This window comes from Schistocerca piceifrons, chromosome 2, assembly GCF_021461385.2.
Source record: "Schistocerca piceifrons isolate TAMUIC-IGC-003096 chromosome 2, iqSchPice1.1, whole genome shotgun sequence".
NCBI classification, from domain to species: Eukaryota; Metazoa; Arthropoda; class Insecta; order Orthoptera; family Acrididae; genus Schistocerca; species Schistocerca piceifrons.
The window spans coordinates 291,096,776-291,114,322 of NC_060139.1; the positions used below are offsets into that span (position 1 = coordinate 291,096,776).

Genomic DNA, 17,547 nt, shown 5'->3' on the forward strand with positions numbered 1-17,547 from the left:
TGAAAAGGATAATTGCTATTCACCATATAGCGGAGATGCTGAATCTCAGATAGGCACAACAAAAAGAGTGTCAGAAAGTGAACTTTCGGCCAACAAGGCCTTTGTTGAAAACAGACAACATACACACACACACACACACACACACACACACACACACACACACACAAACACAGTTCAAATGCACATGACCATAGTCTCTAGCAGCTGAAGCCTGACTGCGAGCAGTAGTGGAGATGCAACCAGATGGGCGTAAGGAGAAGGCTGGGATGGGGAGGGGGATGGATAACAGGGTAGGGGTGGGGGGCGGTAAAGTGCTGCTAGTGGAAGCATGCAGGGATGAGGTGGAGAGTGGGTAGGGCAGCTGGGTGTAGTTGGGAGGTTAGACAGAGGGCAGGGGAGAGGGTGGGTGTAGCAGAAAAGGAGAGAAATAAAAAGACTGGACGCGCTGGTGGAATAGAGGGCTGTGCAGTGCTGGAATGGCAACAGGGAACGGGCTAAATGCGTAAGGACAATGACTAATGAAATGGTTCAAATGGCTCTGAGCACTATGGGACCTAACATCTATGGTCATCAGTCCCATAGAACTTAGAACTACTTAAACCTAACTAACCTAAGGACAGTACACAACACCCAGTCATCATGAGGCAGGGAAAATCCCTGACCCCGCCAGGAATCGAACCCGGGAACCTGGGCGTGTGAAGCGAGAACACTACCACACGACCACGAGATGCGGACAATGACTAATGAAAGTTGAGTCCAGGAGGGTTATGGGAATGTAGAATATATTGGACAGAAAGTTCCCATCTGTGCAGTTCAGAAAAGCTGGTGTTGGTAGGAAGGATTCAGATGGCACAGGCCATGAAGATTAACGAAGGTTGAGGCCAGGAGTGTTACAAGAAAGCAGAAATGTAGGATACATTGCAGGGAGAGCTCCCATCTGCGCACTTCAAAGAGGGCTGATGATAGTGGGAAGGATCCAGAAAGCAGAGGCTGTGAAGCAGTCATTGAAATGAAGAAAGTAGTACTGTGTGGCGTGCTCAGCAACAGGGTAGTCCAGTTGCTTCTTGGCCACAGTTTGTCAGTGGCTATTCATGCGGGCAGACAGCTTGTTGCTTGTCTTGCCCGCATAGAATGCAGCATAGTGGTTGCAGCTTAGCTTGTAGATCAAATGACTTGTGACACATGTAGCCCTGCCTTTGATAGGATAGGTGATGTTTGTGATTGGACTGAAGCAGTTGGTGGTGGGAGGATGTATGGGACAGGTCTTGCATTTAGGTCCATTAAAGGGATATGAGCCATGACTCAAGGGGTTGGGGTCAGGGGTTGTGTAGGGATGGACAAGGATATTGTGTAGGTCCAGTGGGCAGCAGAATACCACTGTGGGAGGGATGGGAAGAATAGTGGGTAGGGCATTTCTCATTTCAGGGCACCATGAGAGGCAGTCAAAACCCTGGTGCAGAGTGTAATTCAGTTGCTGTAGTGCTGGGTGGCACTGAGTCATGAGGGGAAAGCTCCTCTGTGACCAGATTGTGGAACTATGGGAGGTGGTGGGTGACTGGAAAGATAAGGCATGGGAGATCTGTTTTTGTACAAGGTTTGGAGGCCTCAGTGAGACCCTCGTTATATTTCAAGAGGGACCACTCATCACAATAGATGCAATGGCCACAGGTGGCTATGCAGTATGGAAGGGACTGCTTGGTATGGAATGGGTGGCAGCTGTCAAAGTGGAGTTGTTGCTGGTGGGTGGTAGATTTAATATGGACAGATGTATTGATGTAGCCATCTTTGAGGTAGAGGTCAACATTGAGGAAGGGTTCCTTTGGGTTGAGTAGGACCAGGTGAAGTGAATGGGCAAGAAGGTATTGAGGTTCTGGAGGAATGTGGACAGGGTGTCCTCACCCACAATCCAGATCACGAAGATGTCATCAATGAACCTGAACCAGGTGAGGGGTTTGGGAGTCTGGGTGTTTAGGAAGGATTCCTCTAGACAGCTCATGAATAGGTTGGCATAGGATGGTGCCATGCAGGTGTCCATAGCCATGCCCTGAATTTGTTTGTAGCTAATACCTTCAAAAGAGAAGTAATTGTGAGTGAAGATATAGTTGGTCATGGCAACCACCTACCCCATCAAAAGGCAGGGCTACTTGTGAATTCAGTCATGTGATCTACAAGCTATGCTGCAACCACTGTACTGTATTCTACTTGGGAATGACAACCAACAAGCTGTCTGTCCTCATGAATGGCCACTGACAAACTGTGGCCAGAAACAAGTGGACCACCCTGTTGCTGAGCATTCTGCCAAACATGACATCCTTCATTTCAATGACTGCTTCACAGCCTCTGCTTTCTGGATCCTTCCCACTATCATCAGCCCTCTTTGAAGTGCGCAGATGGGAGCTCTCCCTGCAATGTATCCTACATTCCTGCTTTCCTGTAACACTCCTGGCCTCAACCTTCGTTAATCATTTTCCTTACCCATCTAGCCCCCTACACTGTTGCCATTCCAGTACTACACAGCCCTCTATTCCACTAATGTATGCAGTTTTTATACTTCTCTGCTTTTTTGCTGAACCCCATCTCTCCCCCACTCTCCGTCTAACCTCCTGACTGCACCTAGCTGCCTTAGTCTCTCTCCACATCATCACTGCACACCTCCACTAGCAACACTTTACTATCCCCCACACCTACACTGCTATCCCTCCCTCTCCCTGCCCCTTCCGCTTCCTTACACCCACACCCAGTTGCCTCTCCCATCATGCACTGTTGCTGGCAGTCTCGCTTCAGCTGCCAGAGATTGTGGTCATGTGTGTAAGAGTTGCATGTGTGTGTGTGTGTGTGTGTGTGTGTGTGTGTGTGTGTGTGTCTGTTGTCTATTTTCGACAAAGATCTTGTTTGCTGAAAGCCTACTTTCTGACAGTCTTTTTGTCTGAGACTCAGTGTTGCCACTATATGGTGAGTAGCAACTATCCTTTTTGTAATAGAGTGTGACCTTTAGCAGAAAACCAGGCAATGAAACTTTTAAAGAATATTGTTTACCACATCTCCTGTTGCTTTAGGTGTGTTTGTATTGATTACAATACTAGTGTCATCCACAAAACAAACAAATTCTTCTTGTTGTGTATTAGCCAGAAGATTGTTTACGTACATGAGGAACAATTATGGACATACAATTTATACTTCGGGAACCCTGTACATGATTTCTCCCCAGTGAGAAGAACGTCCCCTGATTACAGTGGTTGAATTACTAATTCCAACTGTTTGCATTCCTTCTGTTACATATCACACTATTCAGTTGTTGGCTGTATTATCAACTCCATAGAACCTCAGTGTGTCTAAGAGAATTTACATCTATATCTACATCTAAACTCTGCAAACCACTATGAAGTGCATGGCAGAGGGTACATCCCATTGTATCAGTTATTAGTGTTCCTTCCCATTCCATTCATGTATGGAGCTCGGAGAGAGTGATTGTTTGAATGCCTCTGGGCAAGATGTAATTACTGTAATATTGTAATGTAATTGTTCTAATATGATTCTCATGATCCCTAAGTGAGTGATATGAAGGGGGTTGTAGTATATTCCTACAGTCATCATTTAAAACCAGTTCTTGAAATTGTGTTGTTATTTAATGCATGTAAAATCTGGTGAATGAATATGCAAATGGTATTCTCAATAGAGCATCTCTTGCCCTTCTGAAATTCAAACTGTGGTTTACTAACGATTTTATTGTTGCTCAGATGGGATGTTATTCTAGAATACATCGTCTTCTCAAATCTTTGCGAAGTCGTGACATTAGTGAAACAGGTTGGTATTTATTGACAACACTCTTGTAACATTTCTTATAGAGGGGATTAACACTGGGATATTTAAATCTCTCTGGAAAAAAATGCCTTGAGTTCTGTTATATATTTAATGTAAGACAGGGATTCTAATATATGGAGGTAGTCTCGGTCGTGGAATAGTGCAAAACATCGTGAGTATCCAGGATGACCTTACAGCTGTGGTTCACATTCAACCTGGAGCACCTCTTTCTCTTGTGGTGAAGCCGTGTATGCAAAACAGTGAGTCTTTTTCATCAGATGATTGTGTCTTAATCATGGGAAGTACAAATAATGTAAAAAAAAGAGAATCAAGCCAAGCAAATGATGTTATCAGGCACATGAAAGTGGCACTCAGTAAGTTGATTAACATTAAAGTAATTATCATTAATATTTCACAGAGACACAATCTAATGGAACAATTTATAGTGAACTTGGAAGTGCACAAGACAAATGATAGGCTTAAAACAGTATGTAATAAATTTCACAATATGTCCCTGGTAAATGTGAGCAATATAGACAGAGACATGCACACAACTCATGGTATGCACATGAATAAAAGAGGCAAAAAGACTGCCAGCAAATTAATTGCGTGGAAATTAGACAAAATTCTCCACAAAGTGGTGTAAATGAGTGCATTTGCCATGGAATGGCACATCCCACCAAATCGGAATCTGCCAGACAAACAGCCACTGCAGGCAAGCATGGGAAACTTGTAAAGCCTGCTGGACAGTTTGGTAGCTCATAATTATCCTGCGTAGTTCAGAAGGAGAAACTCAGACTTAATGTCATACACCAGAATTTCAGTAGTCTTAAAAACAGGCACAATGATATGCATATTATTACATGTCTTGACAAACCTGATATTTTAGTCATAACTGAACATTGGTACACTGAAGATCTAATTAGCATTAGTCAACCACTCTCCATGAAATTTTATTGTGCCTTTAGTAGGGAAAACAAGTCTGGGTGTGACATAGCAATCTTCACTGCTAAAGCAAGTAATTTCAGTGTTGTTGACTTAAGTGCATTCTGCATAGAAGGAATCATAGAATTTGCTACAATAAGTCTAAAATGGGGTAGAGAAAAATAGCAATTATTTGTGTGTATAGGCCACCTGGGGCAGGTATGGATACATTTTTCAAAAATCTATCTGACTTGCTGATATATATAAACAGTACAGTTTCTGGGTTAAATGGCTATGCAAACACTATAATAACAGGGGATATAAATATAGACTTATTAACCAATGATGTCACACCAAAAAGCTACACCACCTATGTGATGAATTCAATCTGACCCCACTTATCCATGACCAACTAGAGAGACTGGCAACAGCAAAACATGTCTGGATAATATAATAACAAACATGACCCATCTTTCCTACACTACATCAGTTCTAAAAATAGCCATCTCTGATCACCATGCAGTACAGCTCCAATTGGAGGCAAATGAGATGTCCTTTCTTACTAAAAAGAATCTATATGTAAGCAAAAGAATTATGTATAATCATAATATCAATGGACTGAACTGCATGTTAGCACATATACCATGGGTTGAGAATGATAGCTTTTCCTATGATAGATTTGCTGCTGATTTCTACTACTGTTTTGATACTACATGCCCAGTTGTAGCCACAAAAGTTAAACAAACTAAAAATATAAACAAAAGTCATTGAAGCAAGGGAAAAATTAAAATTATTCCATGGCACAATGTTGAATAATAGACAAAATCTCAAGCTAAAGGAGGGCTTCAAAACTTATTAAGAATACTATATAGATTTATTAATACAGACCAGGAGCAATTGTCTTGCAAACAAGCTTCAGGCTTCACACAGTGTTACTACTGGTGTCTGGGGAACAGGCAGAGACAAATCCTGTATGGACTTTATTACTGATCACAGTGGGATGGTAGTAAAAGATCAACTTGAAATTGCTAACATATTCAATGAATATTTTTCTTCCGTAGGGGAAGCTATCAATGACAAACATAGCATATTTTTAAAGGCATCCATCTGAGCATAGAATATATCTAATCCCCACAAACTGCAAAGAAATACTTACCATCATTAGCTCTCTAAAATCTTCCAGTTCCGCAGGGCATGACGGCCTCAGTATTAATGCATTAAAAGTTTGCAGACAAAATGTTTCTGTTCCTCTGTCTGTAGCAGTAAATAATATAATAGAATCAGGCGCTTTCCCAGGCAGACTAAAAATATCTCTGGTAATGCCAATCTTTAAAAAAGGAGACAAACTAAAAATTCAAAACTACAGACCAATCTCAATACTTCCTGTCTTTTTCAAAATAGTTGAAAAAGTCATATACAGCAGAATTATAAACTTTCTCCAGAAGAACAAGCTAATATTTGAAAATAAAAATGGTTTCTTAAAATGTAAATCAACAAGCACAGCAGCTGCTCAGTTAATTAAGAGATAATAAGTGCATCGAGAACATCCAACATGTTGCTGGTATATACCTTGATCTTGAGAAAGCTTTTGATTATGTGAATGCCACAATCCTATTAGAAAAGCTGTGGAACATTGGCATCAGAGTACTGCTCATGACCTAATAAAATCTTACATGAGTAACCGAAAATAGTTTGTACTGCTTAAAACTAAAAGTGATGTTCACAAACCCAAAATCACTAATATAAAATATGGAGTGCCCCAGGGTTCAGTACTGGGTCCTCTTCTGTTTTTGATTTATATAAATGAAGTAAGATATTGCACTCAGAGTTGATACATCCATTGTGTGTAAAAAGGAATCATTTAATGAACTAGTGACTCACTGTAATAACGTGACAAATGAAATTGTTTAGTAATATAATGAGAGCAACTTAAATGTAAGCAGTAATAAAACATGTATTATGGAGTTGCCAGCAGTAGTTTTAATGATGAAATTAAACTATACATAAGCAATGAATTAGTAAAAACAGAGTTTAGTGTAAAATTCCTTGGTTTAACAATGCAAAGCACAATCTAAAATGGGACACACATGTTGACACTCTAGCATGTAAGTTGTCTAAGAATATATTCTCCATTAATATGATCAGCAAGTTCTGCAAAGACATTGTAGTCCTAAAGACTGCATACCATTCACTATTTTTCTCTCAGCTGAATTACAGAACAGAAATTTGGGGAGCAATAACCAAAGCAAATGTAAATAAGCTATTGCTACTTCAAAAAAGGGCTATAAGAATCATCTGTGGAGCAAAATATAAGGAATCATGCCATGGTTTGTTTCCAATATCTGGTGCATGAGCCATAGTAAACATGTACATTCTAAAAGCCATTTTACTTGTTAAAAGACTGGAGCCCAACATTTGTTCTGATTTGTATCAGTACAATACCAGAAATAAAGACAAATTTTACATTAACAGCCAAGAACAGCACTCTAGGAAAATGGTCCACAATATGCAGGTTTAAAGTTAGCCAATGCACTACCCAGTAAAGTTATGACCCTACCCACAATGAAGCTTAAATTTCAGTGAAAGAAATTCCTATTACAAAATCCACTTTACGCATTGGAAGAATACCATAATTACATGCATAATAAGAAGTGCTTCGAAAAATATGTAAATAGTTAAATGTGATTTGAGACTTTCTCGGCGTATTCCATTCGTGAAATCTTCTCGGGTGATCAGCCGAGTAAAGGCGTCGTCTTCTCGCAACGTTTCGAGGGGTTTCGTACCCATCATCTTCGCTTGAAGATGATGGGTACGAAACCCCTCGACACGTTGCGAGAAGACGACGCCTTTACTCGGCTGATCACCCGAGAAGATTTCACGTATGTAAATAGTGTTAAGCCCCATTTTATTTGTAATTTAATCATTTTGTTAAATAATGATGTATTCAGAAGAATATATTATTGTGCTATGTATCAAGAATTGTAAACTGTTTTTATACATATGCAGTGGATCTTTCGATGTTGAGTACAGTATTATTATTATTATTATATGGGAAAAGTATTTATTACTTGATTGGAAACTCCATCAACTCCAGATGAGCTTTTACTTTCGAGAAAATATATAATTTTCTTAATTTCAGCAGAAGGTGGTAATACTTTCATATGATGGAATTTTACGAGAGTTGCTTTTTGAAAATAGTGCTCTGATTTTGCTCTTGAACTGGTTCTGTTATACTTTGTACTGTATTTAAGAAATGAGTATTTGCTACCTGTGACTCATCATTTATAGTGCTTCCATTTAATTCAATAGTGATGTTATCCTGTTCGTTGACTGATTGTCCTTTCTCCCATTTCAGTACATTCCATATAGCTTTAAGTCTGTTGTTGGAATTACTGATTCATCACATAATGTGCATTTTCTTTGATGTTTAATAACATATCTTATTAATTTTGAGTAGTTTTGTGGTTAGCAACAACTGCTGGATCTGTACTTGTTCTTGCCAACAAATGCAATACCCTTCCCCTTTCACAAAATATTTTAAACCCTCTAGTGATCCATGGTTTTTTACATCTCTGCTTAATGTCCTTTCTGATTAGTTGATGTTGAAAGCTATTTTCAAATAATCATATGGGTTTATTGTGGACTAGATTAGATATTATGTGAGCATTTGGTTCATTATAGATGTAATCTCAGATCATCTCTTGTAAATTATTCTTAAAAATGAAAATCTGAATAATGGAAAATCCAGGATGGAATGAGGACAATATTATGAAAAGGATAGATTACTACTCACCATATAGTGCAGATGCTGAATCGAAGATAGGCATAACAAAAAGACTGTCAAATAAGTTAGCCTTTAAAAAAAATAAAAAAAATAAAAAAAGAATGCTGCGCTGCTCACAGTCTAGCCTCGGCTGCCAGAGACTGTGGTCACGTGTGTGGCCAAAAGCTTATCTGTTTGACAGTATTTTGTGGTCCCTATCTATCACTCAGCATCTCCACTATGTGGTGGGTAGTAATCTATACTTTTCATAATATTGTCAATATTATGTAAAGGATAGGGTGCTACTCACCTTGTAGAGAAGATATTGAGTCACAGACAGGCACTAGAAAAAGACTGCTAAACATGTGAGCTTTCAGTCAAAAAGCCTTCTTCTAAAGTATAGAACACACACATTGCAGTTGATTACAGTCTGTCCTCAGTGGCCAGAGACAGTGGTCATGAGTGTGTGAGTTGTTGTTGTAAGAGTGTATGCATGTTGTCTACTTTAGAAGAAGGCCTTTTGTCTGAAAGCTCAGATTTTTAGCAGTTTTTTTTTGTTCCTGTCTTTGACTTGACATCTTCTCTATATGGTGAGTAGCAGTCTGTCCTTTTCAAAATATTCCCATTATTCCATCCTGGATTTTTTATTCTTAAAAATGTTTGTCCTGAAATCTAATTCCACTTAGGGCTATCTACACTGTAAGGCACTATCTCATTTATCCTAACTGTGCATCATGATCAGCAAGAATATTTCTCACTGGTTATAAAGTTAAGTTCTTGCTTTGAGCTTCATCAAAGGAAACATTATCAGTTAGAGTCCTACTGTGTTTATACACCTAGGTTAGAAAGTTAATTATTGAGATCAAATTGTAAGACCCAAATAAGGTTTCCAGACTACTATTTTTTAACAGAACCCTTTTGAAAATCTACTCCCTTTGTCAGAAAGGTTCCAGGATAGTTTTTTTTATTTCTGAGTTTGCAGTACTAAAGAGGAACAAGTGTTATGTTTATGTCACCTAGTATCTGTGTGTCCTACTAATGACCTTGGCTGTGTTTCCACGTAAATTCACTAGGTGACAGGTCTGTGCTTAGCAGCATACTGTTTGCGTTCTTGGCACATTAGTTATGGTGACACAACAGATGCTGATTGTGAGCAAAGAGTAAACATTAAGTTCTGCATTAAGCTTCAGAAAACCACTCTAAACATGGTCAATGATTAAGCAAGCATATGCAGGCAAGACACTTTCAAGAAGTCATGTTTTTGAGTGTCACAAAAGGTTTTGTGAAGCCAAAGATTCAGTGCAAGATGACAATAGAGCTGGTAGCTCACTTACAGTACATACCAATGCAAACAAGGAGCATGTAATGCAGTTATTCCAATAAGACTGTCATGTGACTGTGCGTCTAGTATCAGTAGAACTTAATTTTAATAATGGTGCTCGTCATAAGAATTTATGTGAAGATTTAGGGAAACAGAAATTTAACGCAAAACTTGGCCCTCATGCTAATATATGAACAGAAAGAGGAAAGACGAAGAATTTCTGCTGAGCTACTGTATAGAGCCAGATGTGAGCTCAAATTTCTGTCAAAGATATTGCTGAAGATGAAAGGTGATGCTACGAGTATGACCCTCACACAAAGTGTCAAAGTGTTGAATGGTGGAGTCCAGGATCACCAGCCTTGAGAAAAGTCAAATGACAATGTTCAAGAACAAAGACAATGTTGAGTGCCTTCTTTGATAGTAAAGGGTACACTACAGGTACATTCCTCCAGGTCAAACAGTGAACCAAACTCTTTACACTGAAGTCTTGAAACATTTGTGACAAGCAGTTTGATATCTCTGCCTTGATTTGTGGTATTCCCAGGACTGGTTCTTACTGCATGACAGTACAAGGCCCCATACTGCTTTATCTGTTACTATCAGGCCAGACATTCTGTTATCACCATCCCACATCCACTATATCCACCCAACCTCTCACCTTGCAATGTTTTCTCGCTTTCATGAGTGAAAAGGTGACTGAAGGGAAAGCTTCATTAAGATATTGCAGACATCTAATGGTCTGCAACAAATGAGCTTACAACCATCACATTTGAAAGTTTCCCTGCTTGCTTCCAAGACCTTCAGAAATGTTGGCAACTGTGTACAGATTCCCAAAGGGACTACTTCTATAGCAGCAAGGATCATTACTTAGTAAGAGTAATGTTCTACTTTTTAAAAAACCTCTCCTGGAAATTTTCTGACAAAGATAGTATATTGAAATCATGATGGAGTATTAACTGCTAACTGCTGTCCAATAGATAGCACTGTAGCGAATTCATATTCTTCATAAAAGTTCAAAATTTCGTGGGGTACCTATACGCAGCTACAACTGAAAGTCAGCTATTTTTCGGTGTTAATTCATAAGCACACACTTCTATGTGCTGATCTCCGCAAAATTGACTTGTCTCAGTGTTTTAAAACTTGTGCTCTGTCTTAATATGTGTAATAATTCCTCCTTTTCCCATATTAGTTCTGCATGAATAAGAAGATAAAGTATAAGCTTTTATATTTAATTTTCTAACCCTATGGTCATGTGGTACTCAGATAAGCAGAGGATGTCTATCTTTTCAGAGCTTTCTAAATTTTGCAAACAGACAGGAAGCTCTTCTACCTTGTTACCTAGTCACCTAACATTCTGATCATATAAGCCAGTCTTACTTTTCTGTGCATTCTTAAACATTTTATGAGGCTCTTCTGTGAATTTAACTTATTTCATAACAAGATGCCTGAATCCTGATTATAATGGAAACAAGTTACCTCTTTGATGCCAGTGAGCACAGAGATCTTCCTGTGTGGGATAGTGGCCCCCCAACCATTTTCTGCAAGAAGATCAGTCATCCAATTTTCCCTCTCTTATTCATGTGTAGACCATGTCTAGTATATCCCCACCTCCCAATAGCAAGAGGCACTGCACTAATGTGTGATTTCATTTGTCAGCAGCAGCCAGCTCAACTCTGTGTTTACATGGCTTGTGATATAGCATGGTGGTTCTTACCCAAATGTTAAATATACAGCCCCTGTTAGTAAATTCTTTTCCTATTTTTTTCCTTTCTCGAATTTTACGCTATATTTTCAATACTGTTATATAAGTATCTTGTGGCATATGTACTGATATTCCAGAAATGTAATTAAGCTTTCCTGCATTTAAATTTATTGATTAGAAATTCCTTTTTGCTAGGTTGATTCCAGGAGTAACTTTAGTTTGGCTGTATATCATGTTAATTAAAAGTTAAAGTTAAAGTTAACAATATAATCTGATATGTGTGAAACTTTATGAACTAATCAGCATAACAGCACTATGTTGTATCGATCACTTAGGGATCATGAGCATAAGGTTAGGATAGTTACTGCATGCACAGAGGCACTCAAACAATCACTCTTCCCATGCTCCTTATGTGAATGGAATGGGAAGAAACCCTAGTAACTGGTACAATGGGACATACCCTCTGCCATGCACTTCATGATGGTTGCAGAGTATAGATGTAGAAGTAGGTGGAGGTGTAGAAGACCATGTAATGACCCACACCAACAGAAAGCTAAGCATTCTGAATTTACAGTTATCTGCTTTACATTATCAGAAACTAATCACTTGAAGAAATAATTAGTGTTCAGTTTCATAGACACCTTCATTTTCCATCACACATTTCATCATAGCCATTGTTAGATTCTACACATTGACTGTGTACTTCTGTTATGTTACTTTTCTGTACAATATGATGAAGAGAACTGATTAATGAAATCACTAATTAAAAATTTCATGTAATTTACCCCAATTTGCAATTTGGTGCTCATACGTGTAAGCAAGGGATTCCACATTGCATAAGAATGTTACTGTCAACATATTATTTAAAAATTTCTAACTAGCAACATTTTATATAAACCAAAAGCACATTAGTTCTTGTAGTTAGTAAAACAGTATTATCCAGCCTAGCCAATTTGCAAAATGTAATTTAATTTACAAAACAACAGTTTATCCTTATGCCTGCCTATAAGTAATTGGACACCATCCAAAATTGGCAGTTTATGGTTAGAAAGGCCACGTGTGAGAAATATGTCAGGTGCATTCTCAGCCACAGTCCTGCACAATTTTTATGGGAAAATATTTGCACCAACAACTGCAAAACTCATTAATATTAATGTTTACAGACTTTAACATAATTTCTGTAACCTAAATTATTGAACATTTTAAGTGAACTGTATCGTTATTAACAAGTGTTGTAGGAGGTTATTATCACCAAAATGAGTGATTGTTTGACATGATTGTGATAGTGATGGACTGAATTAATTGAACTATGTGAGCATATTCTACTTTGATAAATTATTAAAAAACAATACTGATTGCAAACCATGACATTTTTGTGTAAATCTGAATTGCGTTTTGTGGTACAATTAAATAATAAACTTCAGCACTAGGTTGTGACTGTTCAGTGCACTAATATACTGTATTTTCCAAGTTGATAAACTGGTCATCATTATTAGTTACTAAGGAATAAGTTAACACGGAATAAATGTATGTGTTAATGAAATCTAAACAGTGGTCACCCCTAATACTGCAATATCTGTCTCTGCCCAGACCGTTTCCTGCTCCTCCTACTATGATAACCTAATCCTGTTTGTCAAAGTTTTACACAAATTTCCTATGCTCTCTGTCATGTTACTAAGACTAGCACTTGGCTTCACAGCACTTGTGGCCTGGTACCCTGTTCCTAATTTGTCCCATACCATCTGGCCTACGCCTCTCCCATGGCTATTATCTAGCAGCAAGACTCTTTTCTTCCTACTCTCATTTGGTACTGAACTACACCAAGTTGTTTTGCTAGAGGTCTGCTGCACCCTACTGTGACCCACAGCTGGATGAGGCTCCTACCTTCATGCTTCAGGTAACAAATCAGAGTTAATGGGTACTGTAAGCTCAAAAGTAGATGAAGCTGTTGACCTATTTCCCTTTTTGCCATTACTTGTTGCTTTTACCCAGATCCCAAAATATTTTTTTCACTTCAACATATCTATTTCAAATTTTGCTTGATTAATTCAGCCTGAAGGGCACAAATATTTACTTTCTGTCGAGAAATTGTCTTGTGTTTTTTTGCTATAACTTCCATTTGATTACATCAGTAGAGTGAAAAGTTTGAAAGTGAGGTATGTGTTGGGTAGAGAGACTCCATTTTACCAAACTATTTTCTGTAGACTTTGAAGACATCTTCAGATCATAAAACTGAGATAAAGAAGGAGTATACATAAATGTATGGTCTCTGAATGACCTTCTATTTGCAGATGTCCTGTTTTTTCAAACCCAGTAGAACTTCAGCAAAGGATGGAGGAACTGAACTGAACAAATTTGACAGTAAGACTGAAGATTAATTACAGTGAGACAAAAATGAAGTACAAGCAGTTTGCTGATAAGAAAATATTAGGTTTGAATTGTAATTACAGAAACAGTTGACAAATTTGTATATTTAGGACAACTTAAGGAAGTGAAACAAACTGTTACTCTCTCTCTCTCTCTCTCTCTCTCTCTGTGTGTGTGTGTGTGTGTGTGTGTGTGTGTGTGTGTGTGCCTGTATTCTGATTTTTGGATATATTTAAAATAAGGGTGAGGCAACCACTCACCTATACTGGATCAATGGGTGAAGCACAGTAGTGCATAACAGAAAGCAGCAGTCACACTATTTTTCAAGTACTAGCTCTTTTTCCAGCAATGGTACACACATTTGCAGACATAACCATGCAGGCACACAAACATACACTCCTGTGGCCATGAAAAAGAGCTAGTGGTCAAAAGCTAGTGTGAACAGTGTTTTCTATTATGTGTTGCTGTGCTCCACACATCAATCTTCTATCAATGAGTGGATGACTTTCACTTACTTTATGTTTTGCTCCATCTACGAATTTCCATCGTTGTTACACTTTCCTGATATCTTTCAGATTCATGAGGTTCTTCTTGCTACGAGTGTGAGTTCTTGACCCATCTCCAAAAATAGAAATTTTTGAAATTATGAACAATGAAGTGGTCTAAAGCATGTTCAAAGTATCAAAAGAGATGTTATGGGAAACAAGGAGAGACTGCTTGAAAAATACATGTGAAAAGTGGAACAAAACACATCGCACAATACCGGATGGGAAGAAACTGAGGCCAGAGACTGTGGGAGCATTGCGGTAAACAGTGAGAGGCCCAGTAAGAAAAGAGAAGGACAGTAGATACAGTGCTTAAAAATTAATTATGAAGTAGCATCATTGCCCTTTTTGATTGTGTTTTTAGATGATTTGATGGATATAGCTATTTTTTGACACACTGTAGCATGTAGTGGCACTTGTATGATATTGTGCCTATTGAAAGCTCATTATAAGGATTCCAGTATTTATATTTTGTCTCCCTACAATATCCTATTCCTGGAGAAGATTTTGGTTTTATTCACAGTCATAAATGATCAAATATTTCACCTGTTCATTAGAATGTGAGCTCTATCTTTAAGTATTTTGTGTTGTTATACAATGGCTCTTCTTATTGTTACGGGTGAGTTTTTTGCTCAGCTGAATGAACATAGTTCACAACTGAATACTATGTATAGGTAATGGAATGTCTAATGAGAGGTCTCCCCATGTGGGAAACACGCTTCCTGTTTTCCCTCATGCTATTGTTCTGAATGGAGGCCTTAAGTCTACAGTTCCATCTCCATATTCTGCAGAACCACTGGCAGAACAACCGGAACAGTAAACTAACACATAATTATCAAAAGAAATATTATGAAAGCACAACCACAAAAGAATTGTTCATTATCTATAAAACAAATTAAAACCAGGAAGGAAGAAAGTAATAAATGCAAAAGTTCTTTTATAATTAGGAGGGAAACATACCACAACTTTATTTTAAACATGACTTTCTTTATTTTAGAACTATTTTAAATTGCTTTCTTGTTGCAGTAATGAAACTGTACAGAAATGTTTCAGTTTGAATTCTAAAATAGCAATTCTGTTAGCCGTATGTTTTGCTATCATTGATCAATATTAATATTTCTTATTACATACAATACATTCATGTCCATAAGTTTGAAATAAAAATTGCATCAAAATTGTCCAAACTAAATGTGGCACAACAGCTCAAAAACACAATACAGATTGTAGGCTCATATTCGGATTTCATTTATTAATACTATAGAGGTACTCCAGTGAATGAAAAGTTAACGTATGTACATGGAAGAGGCAGTGTAGTCAATGGTGTGGTTTAAGTGTAGTGCTACTCACTGTATGTTTTGAGCGCATTGGCACAGAGTATTGTAGACATGTAGAAGCAGGAGAGTACAGGTACACAATGTATCTGTGCTTTATGTTATCATGGACTTCTTTTAGTACATGCTCATGTTGTTTCACAGTTCTAAAAAAAAAACTTTAACTTATGACCATGCACGAAACACTATTTATATAATGATTAACTGTACATATGTAATTTAAAGAATGTCAACATACGCAATGCTTTCCAGCTGAATTCATCTTTTGTGGTTCCTGTAATTAGTGGAATATGGGTAAAATTTCCTGAAAGGAACTGCTGTGTAGGATCAGCAGTAAGAAATCTCTCTGTTTCATTTCCATAATCCTGTTCAACAACTGCTCCAAACACCAGGATTGGATCCCAACCCCATTCCTAAATAGAAAACATAATAAATAGCCACATTTATACAGAAGAAAAATCACTGCTGAATTAAAATTTAAAACAGTTGAGAAACATTTATTTACTACTTGCCTTTTCCCCGCAGTTTCTCCTGCATGTTTGTTCAACACATATATATGTCTCCTCCTGCCCCCTCTCTTCCTCCACCCATCTCTCCATACACCTAATCCTCCTACCTCTATATGTCCATCTCCTCCTCCCCCTCTCTTGTATATCACCTCCATCCCTTTTCTCCAACATGTAGGCCCTACAAAACAGGTCAATAAACCAGAGCGGTACTACACAACATGCCTGTTGTGCATGGCTACCTATATGGCAGTCACTGAAAAAATACATTTTTGTCTGTATCTGCACTCCTATTGGAGCTAGGAGGTTATAAACTCCACAGTGCTGATACTCATAACTTTTGCTGTTTGTATGCCAATTGGTTGAAGTCAATTGAGGAGTTTTGGAAGAGACCCTGGACATACTTATATATTAGGGGTGATCAAAAATTTTCCATTTGAAGGCCATACAGTCCAGAACTGGGATGCAAGTCAAGTAAAATTGCCGCAAGCATTGAGGCAATCATCCTATTGACACATCAGACTGAAGATAACTGTTTCGTAAAATACCATGTCTTGCTTCACGAAGAAGTCCCTAACAGCATACTGCAAATTTCCATTTGACAGGAATCATTGACTCTGAAATCATTTTTTTAAGTGACTAAAGGTGTGATAAACACATTGGGAGATATTAGAACTATACAATGGATGCTCAAGTATCAACCACTTGAGTTAGTGTAACTTCTGCATTACAACCTTTGCATAATTGGGACATACATTTCCATGATGCAGCTGCACTTTTGTTGCAGTTTTCACAAATATTTTGCCTAAACTGCATGCTGTAATTTCTCCATCATTATGCAGTACCATTCCCCACTGATGGAGACACTGGGTTCCTTGAAATCAATAATTTAATTGAATAAATAAAAAATCTACTCCTCAAGCAGCAGCAGAACACACACAAAGAAGAAATAATTAGGCAAGCTTTTGGAGCCACTGGCTCTGAAAACTTGCCTAATTATAACTTTCTTTTGTGTGTGTGTGTTCTGCCGCCACTTGATGAGTAGATTTTGTTATACATCCAATTAAATTATTTTGTCAAATATTGATTGTTTTCTTAGTTGTATACACTATGTGATCAAAAGTATCTGGACATCCCCAAAAACATACGTTTTTCATATTATGTGCATTGTGCTGCCACATACTGCCAGGTATTCCATATTGACGACCCCAGTAGTCATCAGACATCATGAGAGAGCAGAGTTGGGTGCTGCGCAGAACTCACGGATTTCAAATGTGGTCAGGTGAT

General features: G+C 38.1%; 1 protein-coding gene across 1 annotated transcript in view; it reads right to left on the reverse strand.

The window, feature by feature from the left end:
* LOC124776910 (juvenile hormone esterase-like) overlaps window positions 1–17,547 on the reverse strand; it is a 130,140-nt gene that overhangs the window by 56,637 nt on the left and 55,956 nt on the right. Inside the window, exon 6 of the mRNA XM_047252120.1 lies at window positions 15,993–16,167. Within this exon, the coding sequence (XP_047108076.1) occupies window positions 15,993–16,167 (175 nt within the window). The remainder of the gene's footprint in view (window positions 1–15,992; window positions 16,168–17,547) is intronic.